Genomic DNA, 13296 nt, shown 5'->3' with positions numbered 1-13296 from the left:
CTACACGGGGGCCCCTCAGGGGTGCGTACTTAGTCCCCTCCTGTATTCCCTGCTCACCCACGACTGCGTTGCCAACCATGACTCCAACACCATCATTACGTTTGCTGACGACACAACAGTGGTAGGCCTGATAAACGACAACGATGAGACAGCCTATTGAGAGTAGTTCAGAGACCTGGCAGTGTGGTGCCAGGACAACAACCTCTCCCTGAACGTGAACAAGACAAAGGAGATGGGCGTGGACTACAGGAAAAGGAGGGCCTTGGAGAGGGTTGAGAGTTTCAAGTTCCTTGGTGTCCACATTACCAACAAACTATCATGGTCCAAACACACCAAGACAGTCGTGAAGAGTGCACGACAACACCTTTCCCCCTCAGGAGACTTAAAATATTTGGCATGTGTCCCCACATCCTCAAAAATGTCTATAGCATCACCATCGAGAGCATCCTGACCGGTTACATCACCGCCTGTTATGGAAACTGCTCGGCATCTGACCATAAAGCTTTGCAGAGTAGTGCGTACGGCCCAGTACATCACTGGGGACAATTTACATTGCCCCCCCCCCCCTCTGATTTTACTCTGCTGCTACTCACTGTTATATAATTTGATTAATGTCCACACTGGATGAAGCTCTGGCTATATAGTGGCTATGTAATGACATCTTGTGGTGCAGGAGAGCATTACTTCATACTACATGTGGGTATCAGTATGTGTACTGCAAAGTTATGACTCATTAGTCACACTCCTCTAGTGGCTTCACACCTGCAATGCCAGTGAGGATATTGTGACGGTATTTTTCCTAGGATACGCTTACAAATATTGGCTGCATTCTACGCTAACAACATTGCAGGTGCCTGCCAGATCTCACAATGGCTGGATAAGTGTTTAACATTTCAGCTAATGACATCATATGATATAGGAATCTGATCGATTGGTTGATGCTTTGCAAGATCTGCAATGTAGTCGGCCTGGAACCGATGGGCACGTTCGAGCTGATCACTTTTGTCAGTCAGTGGTCACACTTTTCAAAGTGTTTTGCTTTCTGGGGATAAAAATTGTCTGACTTGCATCTAAATGTCGACTGCATGAACTTTAGTTTTGACTGCATATGACTGCACGTTTCTGCAGTTGATTTTCAACCACTTCATCCTGCAGCCATCTCATGCAACGTGGGAGGCTCTATTGTCAACGAATCGTTCCGGTGTTTTTGTTTTACCCATGCGAACGTGACCAAAGAGTGACTGAGACAGAGACTCACTCTCACTAAATGATTGTACTGTGCATTCAGAAAGTATTCAGACCCCTTGACTTTGTCCACATTTTGTTACATTTCAGCCTTATTCTAAATTGGATTGAATCATTTTTTCCCCTAATCAATCTACACACAATACCCCATAATGATGAAGTGAAAACAGGTTCTTTGACATTTGTGCAAATGTATTAAAAAAATTAAACAGTAATACCTTATTTACTTAAGTATTCAGACCCTTTGCTATGATACTCGAAAGGAAGCTGAGGTGCATCCGGTTTCCATTGATCATCCATGAGATGTTTCTACAACTTGATTGGAGTCCACCTGTGGTAAATTCCTTCGATTGGACATGATTTGGAAAGGCATACACACCTGTCTGTATAAGGTCCCACAGTTGACAGTGCATGTCAGAGCGAAGACCAGTCTTGAGGTCGAAGGAATTGGGATCTAGAGGGGGAGCCTGGGCAACTGAAACGTCTGACCTTTTTCAACAGTCTGACTGTGGACATCTGTCCAAAAAACAAATTAAGGGAGACATAGATATGATTAAAAAACAACTGTTGATGCAATATGAAAATAAATGGGTGGAGAAGATGAATCATAAACCCTAATTGAGAACCTTTTGTTTGATTAAGGGTGAATTTGTGTGTGAGAGATATATTAAGTATAACCTACCTAAAAGCAAGAGATCACTATGTGCACGGGTAAGATCAGGGATATTTCCTCTGCGTATAGTTTTTTTGTCCATTGTGTATTTCCATTTGCAGAATATTTAGATAAAGCCTGGAATAAAAGAAAAATGGCTACCTATAATTCAATTATAAAAAATATTTAGCTTCTATATGGTAAATGGCACGTGTGTATATAGATTGTGTATAGATTGTTCCATATGAATCATATTTTTTGTGCCAGATGTTTCAAATGTGTTCTGTTTCTTTTTTTCTGTATTTATTTATTTATCTGTATATGTTATGTATGTATGTATGTAAGTATGTATGTATGTATATTCTTTTACTACTCCAGGGATATTATTATTGTTTGGAAAACCTTATTTACTACTAAGAATTTTTACCTTACATTCTTTCACTCTTTATGTGATACGCAATGCAGAGAAAACCGTAAGAATAATTATTATTTATTTACCATAGTAAATTATTGTAATGTTTGTTTATGTGTCAATTAATACCATAAGGGATGGGTTGCCAATTGGCGATTTGACACAAAAAGAACATTTCATTCATTTCGTTCATTCATCTGTAGAGCTCCGAGACAGGATTGTGTCGAGGCACGGATCTGGGGAATGGTACCAAAACTGTTCTGCAGCATTGAAGGTCCCCAAGAATACAGTGGCCTCCATCATTCTTAAATGAAAGAAATTTGGAACCACCAAGACTTTCTAGAGCTGGCCGCCAGGCCAAACTGCCAGGCCAAACTGAGCAATCGGGGGAGAAGGGCCTTGGTCAGGGAGGTGACCAAGAATCTGATGTTCACTCTGACAGAGAACCTTCCAGAAGGACAACCATCTCTGCAGCACTCCACCAATCAGGCCTTTCTTAGAGTGGCCAGATGGAAGCCACTCCTCAGTAAAAGGCACACGACAATGCGCTTGGAGTTTGCCAAAAGGCACCTAAAGGACTCTCAGACCATGAGAAACAAGATTCTCTGATCTGATGAAACCGAAGACTAAACTCTTTGGCCTGAATACCAAGCGTCAATTCTAGAGGAAACCTGACACCATCCCTACTGTGAAGTATGGTGGTGGCAGCATCATGCTGTGGGGATGTTTTTCAGCGGCACAGACTGGGAGACTAGTCAGGATCGAGGGAAAGATGAATGGAGCTAAGTACATAGAGATCCATGATGAAAACCTGCTCCAGAGTGTTCAGGACCTCAGACTGGGGTAAAGGTTTACCTTCCAAAAGGACAATGACCCTAAGCACAGCCAAGACAACACAGGGGTGGCTTTGGGACAAGTCTCTGAATCTCCTTGAGTGGCCCAGCAAGAGCCCGGACTTGAAACCGATCAAACATCTCTAGAGAGACCTGAAAATAGCTGTGCAGCGACGCTCACCATCCAAACTGACAGAGCTTGAGAGGATCTGTAGATAAGAATGGGATAAATTCCCCAAAGACAGGTGTGCCAAGCTTGTAGCGTCATACCCAAGGAGACTTCATCGCCGCCAAAGGCACTTCAGCAAAGTTCTTGTTAGATGACTTGTTAGATATTGCTGCACTGTCGGAAATAGAAGCGCAACTGGAAGCACCAGCATTTCGCTACACTCACAATAACATCTGCTAACCATGTGTATGTGACCAATAAACATGTGATTTGATTTGATTCAGCAAAGTACTGAGTAAAGGGTCTGAATACTTATGTAAATGTAATATTTCATTTATTTTTATTATTTTCTGTTTTTGCTTTGTCATTATGGGGTATTGTGTGTAGATTGATGAGGGGGGAAACAATTTAATCAACTTTTGAATAAGGCTGTAACATAAGAACATTTGGAAAAAGTCAAGGGATCTGAATACGTTATATATTCACTGTTTAATGTACACACATATTATTTCAGTTTGTGACTGGGTGACTTTTTTTCAACATTATATAAACCTTTTATAAACAATGGCAACTTTGCCATGTTGATCTGAGCCTTGCAGTTGGAAAACCACATGAATTTCCAAATTTCGGCTGTGGCAGATGCACCTCCCAGACTTCACTCCTCGACTTTCATCTAATCGGTTGCTTAAGCCATACCACTCAACCGCGTCAACAATCCGGGGCCCAGATTTACTAAAGTTTTGCACTAGATTGATGCCTTTTTTTATTAAAAGGGAATTAAACAATGAAGACCGAAACAAACAAACAGTGAGAACAGCCTACCTTAATATGGTTCTCAATCAGAGGAAACGTAAAACACCTGCCCCTGATTGAGAACCATATCAGGCTAGTTGACAATGAACCCAACATAGAAACACATAACATAGAATGCCCACCCAGCTCACGTCCTGACCAACTAAACAATACAGAACAAAGGAAATAAGGTCAGGAACGTGACAACTGTTTCATGTTTTAGCTGAATTTTTTAGGTTTTATGCCTTTCTGAAAAAAAGCTGCAAAACTGCACCTGGTGCAGATGCAGAGTAAAACTAGACCTGGAAGTTTACTTGTTCAGCAAAAAAGTGCCGCCTTTTTGCTATTGTTTGAATCCCAGATTGCCCACTTACCACAGAATGTTGGCCAAATTCAATTGGTCTGGCTATAGGCCTACAGTCAGGTAACCGTGGTCAGTGGTACAAAATAAAATACAATACAAAAGAAAGCAGACAACAATCATATTTAACATAATTTATATTTTATTTTGAACAAAATTTTAATAAATCTGGCTGCATTCCTCTTACGTTCAAAAAAGATGATGACTTTCGAGACGCATTATAAATTATTTCATCAAACTCTTTTGTAGAAAAAGAAAAGACAATTGCAAACCAAACTAAAGCATCTATCTTATGATAATATGACAATAGTAAGATAAATAAGGTATCTGTGTTCATTTTTTTTTTTTTTTACAATTTTCATCATAATTCCCACCTTTTTCTTCATTATTTTCCTTGCACACACCTATCACACCTTTTCCCAATCCTCTCTCCTACTGATCTGACTTACAATGCTGTAGACAGTTCTTAACAAGGTCCAACTTCAAACGAAGTACAACATTAAAAGGCTTTATAAAGCATGCATAAAGTCTTCACAAGCACTACATACTGTAGATGCGTATAAAGCCTTTACAAGTTGTAGCTTGTTTGAAGTGAGACCATTAACAGAAAATGCAACCAAAAACAAGAAAAACAAACACCAGAAGCTTTCCCTAAAAAGAAAAACAGAAAAATCTTGAATATCTCACTTCTCTAGGACATATTTACACCAGTTAACACTCCAGTTGCTCAACTGAAGTACAATGCGTATGGCATAACATGTGGCATATGGCATAACATCGTTTTTTTTCTTCAGAAAAATGATTACACAACCATTGTGCAGACAAACTCTCTGTTGAATCACAAAAACATCAGTTGTATCACAACCATTGTGCCAAATGTGTTGTACATCAGTTGTGCAACTTGAGTACTGTATATACGGGGCCAGACAGGGGTAGGACATCTGCATAGATCCACAAAGTTCAGATCATGAATGTTTGGGGGAGTGTGTTGGAGGTTATTTCTACAGAGAGGGGGTTACATCCGCTGCTGTCTTTTGGGGGAATGAAGTAAATGTGAGGGAAACAATGAAGTCATGTTGTTGATTGATGGTTACAAAGAACAGTTCACCTCGATGAGTGTCTGAGAAAATCAACTGTTACGAGAACCTAAGGGGGAAACAGTATAATGTGAAAAGGCTGAAGCACATAGCCTTTCAGGGTGAAGTTTTCCCTAGGTAAAGATCTAGGATCAGTTTTCCCTCCCCCAATTCTAACACCTAACCATTAGTGGGTTAAATGCTAAACTGACCCAAGATCAGCGTATTGAAGAAACTTCACCCTAATCCTCAGATTGATGTCTTCATGCCCGAGTACGGTTGACTTCAGAGTTATTCCGACAGTACTGATTATATGTACGCGTAGAAAAAACAAAGGTGCCATAATATGCACTACTCAGTTGAATGGGAAGGATAAGACAAGGATGTCAAGGTCAAAGGGGAAAGCATAAAGAGCCTATCAGATGTCTTCCTCTACATGCCATATCAATGAGTGCCGGTTAGCAGCAGTCACACCAACGGAAGTAAATACAGTATGTAGAGCCAGCCCTTGAAAACTCCTTAGCCTCACACAAACGCCTACTAGCTAAGGCCTTAGCTCTGTGTAAAGATACAAGGTTATTATCTTGGTCACGAGGATAATAAGGTCAAATAGAGACAAAGAGGAGAGGGTATGTATGATCCATCCTGGGTTCAAATTGTGTCCGTTTTCTGTCAAATGGGTTGAGCATTCGATTGAGCTTGTCTGGAGATGCCACATGGGCAGGGTTTTCATTTATACTTTTGGGACAATCCCATTGGGTACATTGCGCCAGGCAAGCTCAATTGAGTGCAGCTAAAATATTTCAAAGAGAACAAATACTATTTGAACCCAGGTCTGAGTATGGTTGATCTTTTCAATGCTACTCGGCTAGCACTTTCACATGTAAAAACGACTCAGTAAGAGATATATTTTGTTTCGATGTGTTCCTGTGTCTCCCCTTGTGACACCTCTCCCACTGTGTGAAGAGAACTGGCTGTAATGTACTGGTATGACGTACCAGAGACTTATATTGAGAAATATATGAGTCAAATATAAAAGCCAGACGTACAGTTCTAGGACGTACTGCTTTAGAAAAACAGAGTCTATCTGAGCCAACAGGTGACGTGATTTGAGGTAAATTGAGCTTTGTTGATCCGACGTCCCCTTTGGGCCCATCACATACAAACACATGGACGCAGGATAATGAGAGAGAAACTTATTGGCTCAAATAATATGAACTCCGAGGTACACTGAAGCCAATTGGTGGGACAGTTTTGAATCCAAGTGACAAGACCTCCACTGCTACCCTATTCACACTACTGAGCCAAGCTAAGACGAGCTGAGCTGTACTGTACTGCACTGGCCTGGTTACACATTCAGCATATTTTCTGGAAGCATGCTGCAACCGTGTAAAGAAAATAATCCAAGCGAGCACAATACGGTTCAGGTCGGCAAAAGAGTGTAAAAAGGTATACTACATCTGCTCTTCACTGGCTCTGGATTAGAGTTCTATGTACTGCCATGAGAGACCGCTGTTATGACTGATATGTTCAATGTATCCACCAGGACAGGCGGGCGGATCTATAAGTGTTTACTCTTTCTGTTTGTGAGTGTTTGAGTTAAGAACATTGTTAGCATATCCACTGTCTGTTACCTCAAAAGAAGCTAAATGTTACTGGTGATGAGAGGGGTGGATAAAAATACACAGGTTGGTGATACCTTTTTCAATATTCTCTGCCTCTTATATGTTCTAAGACAACCAATTCACAATTCCAATAAACTCCACAAACAACTGAACAAGGAGGAGAGAGAAAATGATATCGTACATTCTGATGAAACAAGAGACAGAAAAGGTGAACTCAGGTTTAGATTGACACGGTGATATGATATTGATCCTTTGGTCTGAGGTGTGTTGGTTCCGCCCATGTCGTCGCCTCTCCACATGACTACAATTACCAGCATCCTTTGCTCCTGGTGAATTGCTCTCACTTCCTGTGGCCCAATGAGGCTTTGACAGCACATACCAGGGACGTTCCAGGGTTCTCTCTGAACAGAGACGCAGCAGCCAGAACTGGTCAGAACCGGTTTTTCAACTCACTCACCCAGATAAAACCCTGAGTTTTTTTTGCAATTTTTATCCATTATTCCTCACTGGAGGAGCTTTCCTCCAGGGGGAAAATGGCCGCCACACCGACGACCCCAGTGGAATTGTGGGAGGCGGTGGTGATGGTGACTACAGTGTGCAGGAGAACAAAGACCAGCAGGCACAGCTTCAGCCGGCCACTGCTGCTGCACAGTCTGGTGGGTGTGGCGGCCGAGGTGACTGATGTCGACACCCCCTGTTGGTGATGGCAGGAGGGTGTTGGAGTCCTTTTCAGCGTCCCACGGGAGCGGTTGTCCGGTTTAGAGTCCCACCGGATGTCGCAGCACTCTGCCTGGCTGTTGGGCTGCCCATGGCTCCCCAGTAGCCCTGTGGGGGATGAAAAGAGTAGTGGGTGAACACTGATATAAGCCATAAATGCTCATGTCTCTGTGCATCCCTCTCATGCACCCCTGTGTGTCTATATCATCCATGCCTGTGTCTGATGATGATGATGACAAACTCAATTTCCCCAATACCAATAAAGTGTATTCATTCATTCAGATGACCCACAATAAGCTAAATAAATTACCCAGCATAGTTCCAGCCTTACTTGCAGTGTGCTAACGCAGTGTTTTGTTGAAATGTATCACCAAAAAAATACATATTACCATGTGCATAAGAGCATAAATACCAGTCAGTATGCACGGTTAAACCATAATCTTCATACGACTCAACTACCAGTATCATTATGTCATATGTTGTATCACAACCTAACAATAATGACCCTATACTAAACTCAAAATGAAAAAAAGTCACATTTTGTAGCGACCCCATATTGCAGCACGGTAAATATAATCTACACCGCTGCCCACCAGGACACCTACAGCACCTGATGTCCCTGTAAGGCCAAAAAGATCATCAAGGACAACAACCACCCGAGCCACTGCCTGTTCACCCCGCTATCATCCAGAAGGCGAGGTCAGTACAGGTGCATCAAAGCTGGGACCGAGAGACTGAAAAATAGCTTCTATCTCAAGGCCATCAGACTGTTAAACAGCCGTCACTAACACAGAGAGGCTGCTGCCGACATACAGACCTGAAATCATTGGCCACTTTAATAAACAGATCACTGTTCACTTTAATAAGGTTCATATATCTTGCATTACTCATCCCATCTGTTGCATTTTGCCTATGGCACTCAGTAATCACTCATCCATATATACTTTTATTTTATTTAACCAGGCAAGTCAGTTAAGAACAAATTCTTATTTACAATGACAGACTACCCCAGACAACACTCGGCCAATTGTGCACCACCCTATGGGACTCCCAATCACAGCTGGATGTGATGCAGCCTGGATTTGAACCAGGTACTGTAGTGATGCTTCTTGCACTGCAATGCAGTATCTTAGACCACTGTGCCACTCGGGAGCCTCAAAGAGTGCATATTTATATATATATGTATATATTCTTATTCCATCCCTTTACTTAGATTTGTGTGTATTATTTGTGTGTTAGATTTTACTGCACAGTCAGAACTAGAAGAACAAGCATTTCGCTACACTCGCAATAACATCCGCTAACCATGTGTATGTGACCTATAAAATGCGATTTGATTTGATGTCACGCCTTGTGTAATCTCTTTTCAAAGCAACTGTCAGTTCCCACTAAACGAAGACATCAAATGAGGGGCTGATGCACAAGTAATATTCAATTACGGTATTGAAATAATTCAAACTTTGAGGGCTGGGGGAAGAAATGACAGAGCACCCCACTGAGATCAAATCAGGACAGGGTAGGTCATTTTATTCTGGTTCTGCTCTGATCCTTGTGGAGTATTAAAATACTACCCTGTAGTTGTACCCCATCACAGTGATTTCTCAGCAATACACTTTACACTTAGAGGGAAGTGTCATTGATTTTACTATCACTGCCTTGTGTGGCAGCTAGATGTCGCCAGTGACAAGTACTATAATTCATTATTGGCTAGGTTCACAGAGTTCAAAACCATACAACTTTATCGATACCACTGAAAAGTAATAATACAAGGCATCATCTGGGGCACAAGAGCACTATTAAATATATCCTCCAACATACAATTCCATCCAAATTCCATCAAAATTCCTACATTGAGTACATTTCAAAATTAATTGACCCAAACCCATCTATCCTAGATCTATGGTGCATCTCAGCTAAACAGCGTAGCCCTAGAGTGGATATACGCCCACCCGTATAAGCTGTGTGTAACGGTTTTCCTCCTCGTCTGAAGAGGAATATGAAATGTCGGAACAATGTGCAGCGTGGTAAGTGTCCATTCTAATAATACAACTGAACACTACAAAAATAACAACGTGAAAGAACAAACGAAAATCGAAACAGACCCGTATGGTAACAAATACAGACACAGGAAACAACCACCCACAAAACACAAAGGAAAACAGGCTACCTAAATATGGCTCCCAATCAGAGACAACGACTGACACCTGCCTCTGATTGAGAACCATACTAGGCCAAACACATAGAAAAAGACAACCTAGACATACAACATAGAATGCCCAGCCACATCACACCCTGACCAAACAAAACATAGAAACATACAAAGCAATCTATGGTCAGGGTGTGACACCGTGGCTACAAATCACACTTGATTGATTGACTGGCTGATTGATCAGTCCACACCACCACACCCACCTGTACATATGAAGCTGGGGCTTCCTCCATGGATGAGATCATCATTGTCCGGCAGTATGAAGGGACACCTCTGCTGAACCTCCAAGCAGTACTGGAGACACGGTACTGTCCTCCCACAATGCCTCTGTGTGGTGGGGAAATACTGTGCACACAGCCACGGTTTGTAGGCAACCTTAAAGGTAGAAGATAGAGCATGTTAGTTAAACCAAATGAAACCCATATGTAAATGCAAACAACTTGAAAGGGTAAGTTCAGTTTTAGCCATCATGAATAAGCAATCTATTACTTTGACACCAAGACTAAGCTATGTCTGTTCAATAACAAAGGTCTCCGTGGTCTTCTGTTTGGCTCTGAATTTTAGTAAATAACATCCATCCTATCTTTAAAACGAGAGATTTGTCAGTACACATATTTCCAGAAAATACTATAGGCATATTTCATACACAGAGATTCAATCATTTCTCACAGATCTTGCAAAATCCCATTTGTGTGAGTGATACATGACTATAAAATACAACCAGATGCCAATCACCATTTGTCAATGTAAACCACCCCATGACATGTGACTAAATCGTATTTGTTGTGATTAGGAATGCTTTGATTAAATTCAAGTATCTCGAGGAGAACAAGGAGTTGTGGCAGTGTGCCCTAGCTGAGTTATTTTGGTAAATACAGAGGCAAGTTTCCTCTCATACTACAGTGCTTGTACTTATGTCCTGCCTTTTATACTTATACTACTTTCATACTTACCTGATACCTAAAAGGAGTATATGAAAACAATATGAAAAGAATAGCAGAAGGTATAGAGTTGCTGTCACGTCCTGACCATAGTTCTTATGTGTTTTTCTTGTTTAGTGTTGGTCAGGACGTGAGCTGGGTGGGAATTCTATGTTGTGTGTCTAGTTTGTCTGTTTCTGTGTTCAGCCTAATATGGTTCTCAATCAGAGGCAGCTGTCAATCGTTGTCCCTGATTGAGAATCATATATAGGTGGCTTGTTTTGTGTTGGGGATTGTGGGTGGTTGTCTTCTGTCTTTGTGTTCTGCACCAGATAGGACTGTTTTCGGTTTTCACATTTATTGTTTTGTTGTTTGTAGTGTTCTCACATTCTTTATTAAATTATGTTTAACACTAGCCGCGCTGCATTTTGGTCCTCTCCTTCATCCCAGGAAGAAAACCGTTAGAGTTGCAAAATTCCAGTAACTTTCCCATAATCTTGGTTGGAAGATGATTGGCATTAGGAGGAAATAAACAGGAAGTAGCCTATGGCAATCCTCCAAACGGGACTTCTGGACATTTTTGGAAAGTTACTGGAATTTTGAAAAGGATTTTGAATTCAATGATTCTACTAATGACTGTTTAGTACACTGTATTTGGAATCACCTGGGCCTGTACTGGGCCTGTATTCATAAAGCTTTCAGTTCTTCAGCACTACTAGGGCAGCAGGTAGCCTAGTGCATTGGGCCAGTAACCGAAAGGTTGCTAGATCAAATCCCCGAGCTGACAAGGTAAAAATCGGTTGTTTTCTTCCTAGGCCTTCATTGTAAATACAAATGTGTTCTTAATTGACATGCCTAGTTAAATAAATGTTAAAATAAAACTCCTACTCTTGCTACTATGACCTATATACAACCAGCAGAGGGGAATGTCTCTTCCTAATTGATCCTCAAGATAAGGTTCTCTGATACCCAGCCTAGCCCCATAACATATGACATTTACCTATATTGGTAGTCCCAGCGGGAATCAAACCCACAACCCTGGTGTTGCAAGTACCATTCACTACCAACTGAGCCACACAAGACCATTCATAGTGCTGTTACTGCCAATATACTCCAAAATTGACTCTGCCCTTAAACAAAATGATGGCCCCCATCCCCCAGTGCAATCTCCCTTTCTCCCAGTAGACGACACTACCTTCACACAAAAATGCATAATGTACCTATCAGGGTTTAACAGTTAAAAACTAAAAAATGAAATCACATACACATTTATGTTATTGCGGGTGTAGCGAAATGCTTGTGTTCCTAGTTCCAACAGTGCAGTAGTATCTAACAATTCACAACAATACACACACATCTAAAAGTATCACATCAAGCCGTGGTTAGGAGTCCCATATGGCAGCACACGACCGGGCCAGCGTCGTCCGGGTTTGGCCGGGGTAGGCCGTCATTGTAAATAAGAATTTGTTCTTAACTGACTTGCCTAGTTAAATAAAGTTACAATAAAAAAAAGATTTAAAAAAAAAAAGAATGGAATTAAGAAATATATTATTATTAGGAAGAGGAATGTTGGAGTGGCATTGACTAAAATGCAGTAGAATAAAGTATATGCATATTAAATTAGCGAAGCAGTATGTAAAGTCCAAAATCAGGTCCTTCGTTTTGTTGACGTTGAGGGAGAGGTTATTTTCCTGGCACCACTCCGCCAGGGCCCTCACCTCCTCCCTGTAGTCTGTCTGGTCATTGTTGGTAATCAGACTGTTTAGTTAGTGGTTCAACGGATCAGTCTATCTAGGCCCACACAATAGTAAAGGTCAGGGGATCAGAGCTGGCAAAGCTTCCTAGAGTTGTAGTATAAATTAGTCTTTGAGCATGCTAAACAGCGATAATGATGATATCGACCCGAACGGCCCGTGTCATTGGCTGAGAGCCAAGGTCAGAATTTAAGTGTCACTTTTTCCAATGGCTTCAGCATGGCCATGCTCCAATCAGAGGAATCAATAAAGAGTGAAAAACTGGTGCAATGATATTGGTCATGTCCAACATCACTACTCTAGACGGCTTTGACTTAGAATATGTGGACAACTACAAATACCTAGGTGTCTGGTTAGACTGTAAACTCTCCTTCCAGACTCACATCAAACATCTCCAATCCAAAGTTAAATCTAGAATTGGCTTCCTATTCCGCAACAAAGCATCCTTCACTCATGCTGCCAAACATACCCTTGTAAAACTGACCATCCTACCAATCCTCGACTTTGGTGATGTCATTTACAAAATAGCCT

At 41.4% G+C, this 13296-nt stretch overlaps 1 protein-coding gene across 1 annotated transcript in view; it reads right to left on the bottom strand.

The window, feature by feature from the left end:
- Positions 1–7661: 7661 nt before the first annotated feature.
- The window catches only part of fam155a (family with sequence similarity 155 member A), a 76564-nt gene continuing 70929 nt past the window's right edge, over positions 7662–13296 (bottom strand). Inside the window, exons 2-3 of the mRNA XM_038979450.1 lie at positions 10295–10466; positions 7662–7990 (exon numbers count right to left, since the gene is read on the bottom strand). Of these exons, the coding sequence (XP_038835378.1) occupies positions 7662–7990; positions 10295–10466 (501 nt within the window). The remainder of the gene's footprint in view (positions 7991–10294; positions 10467–13296) is intronic.

The sequence above is a fragment of the Salvelinus namaycush genome, chromosome 40, assembly GCF_016432855.1.
Source record: "Salvelinus namaycush isolate Seneca chromosome 40, SaNama_1.0, whole genome shotgun sequence".
Lineage (NCBI taxonomy): Eukaryota > Metazoa > Chordata > Actinopteri > Salmoniformes > Salmonidae > Salvelinus > Salvelinus namaycush.
Note: the sequence above shows the minus strand (reverse complement) of the source record. Positions and strands in the feature narration are given on the sequence as shown.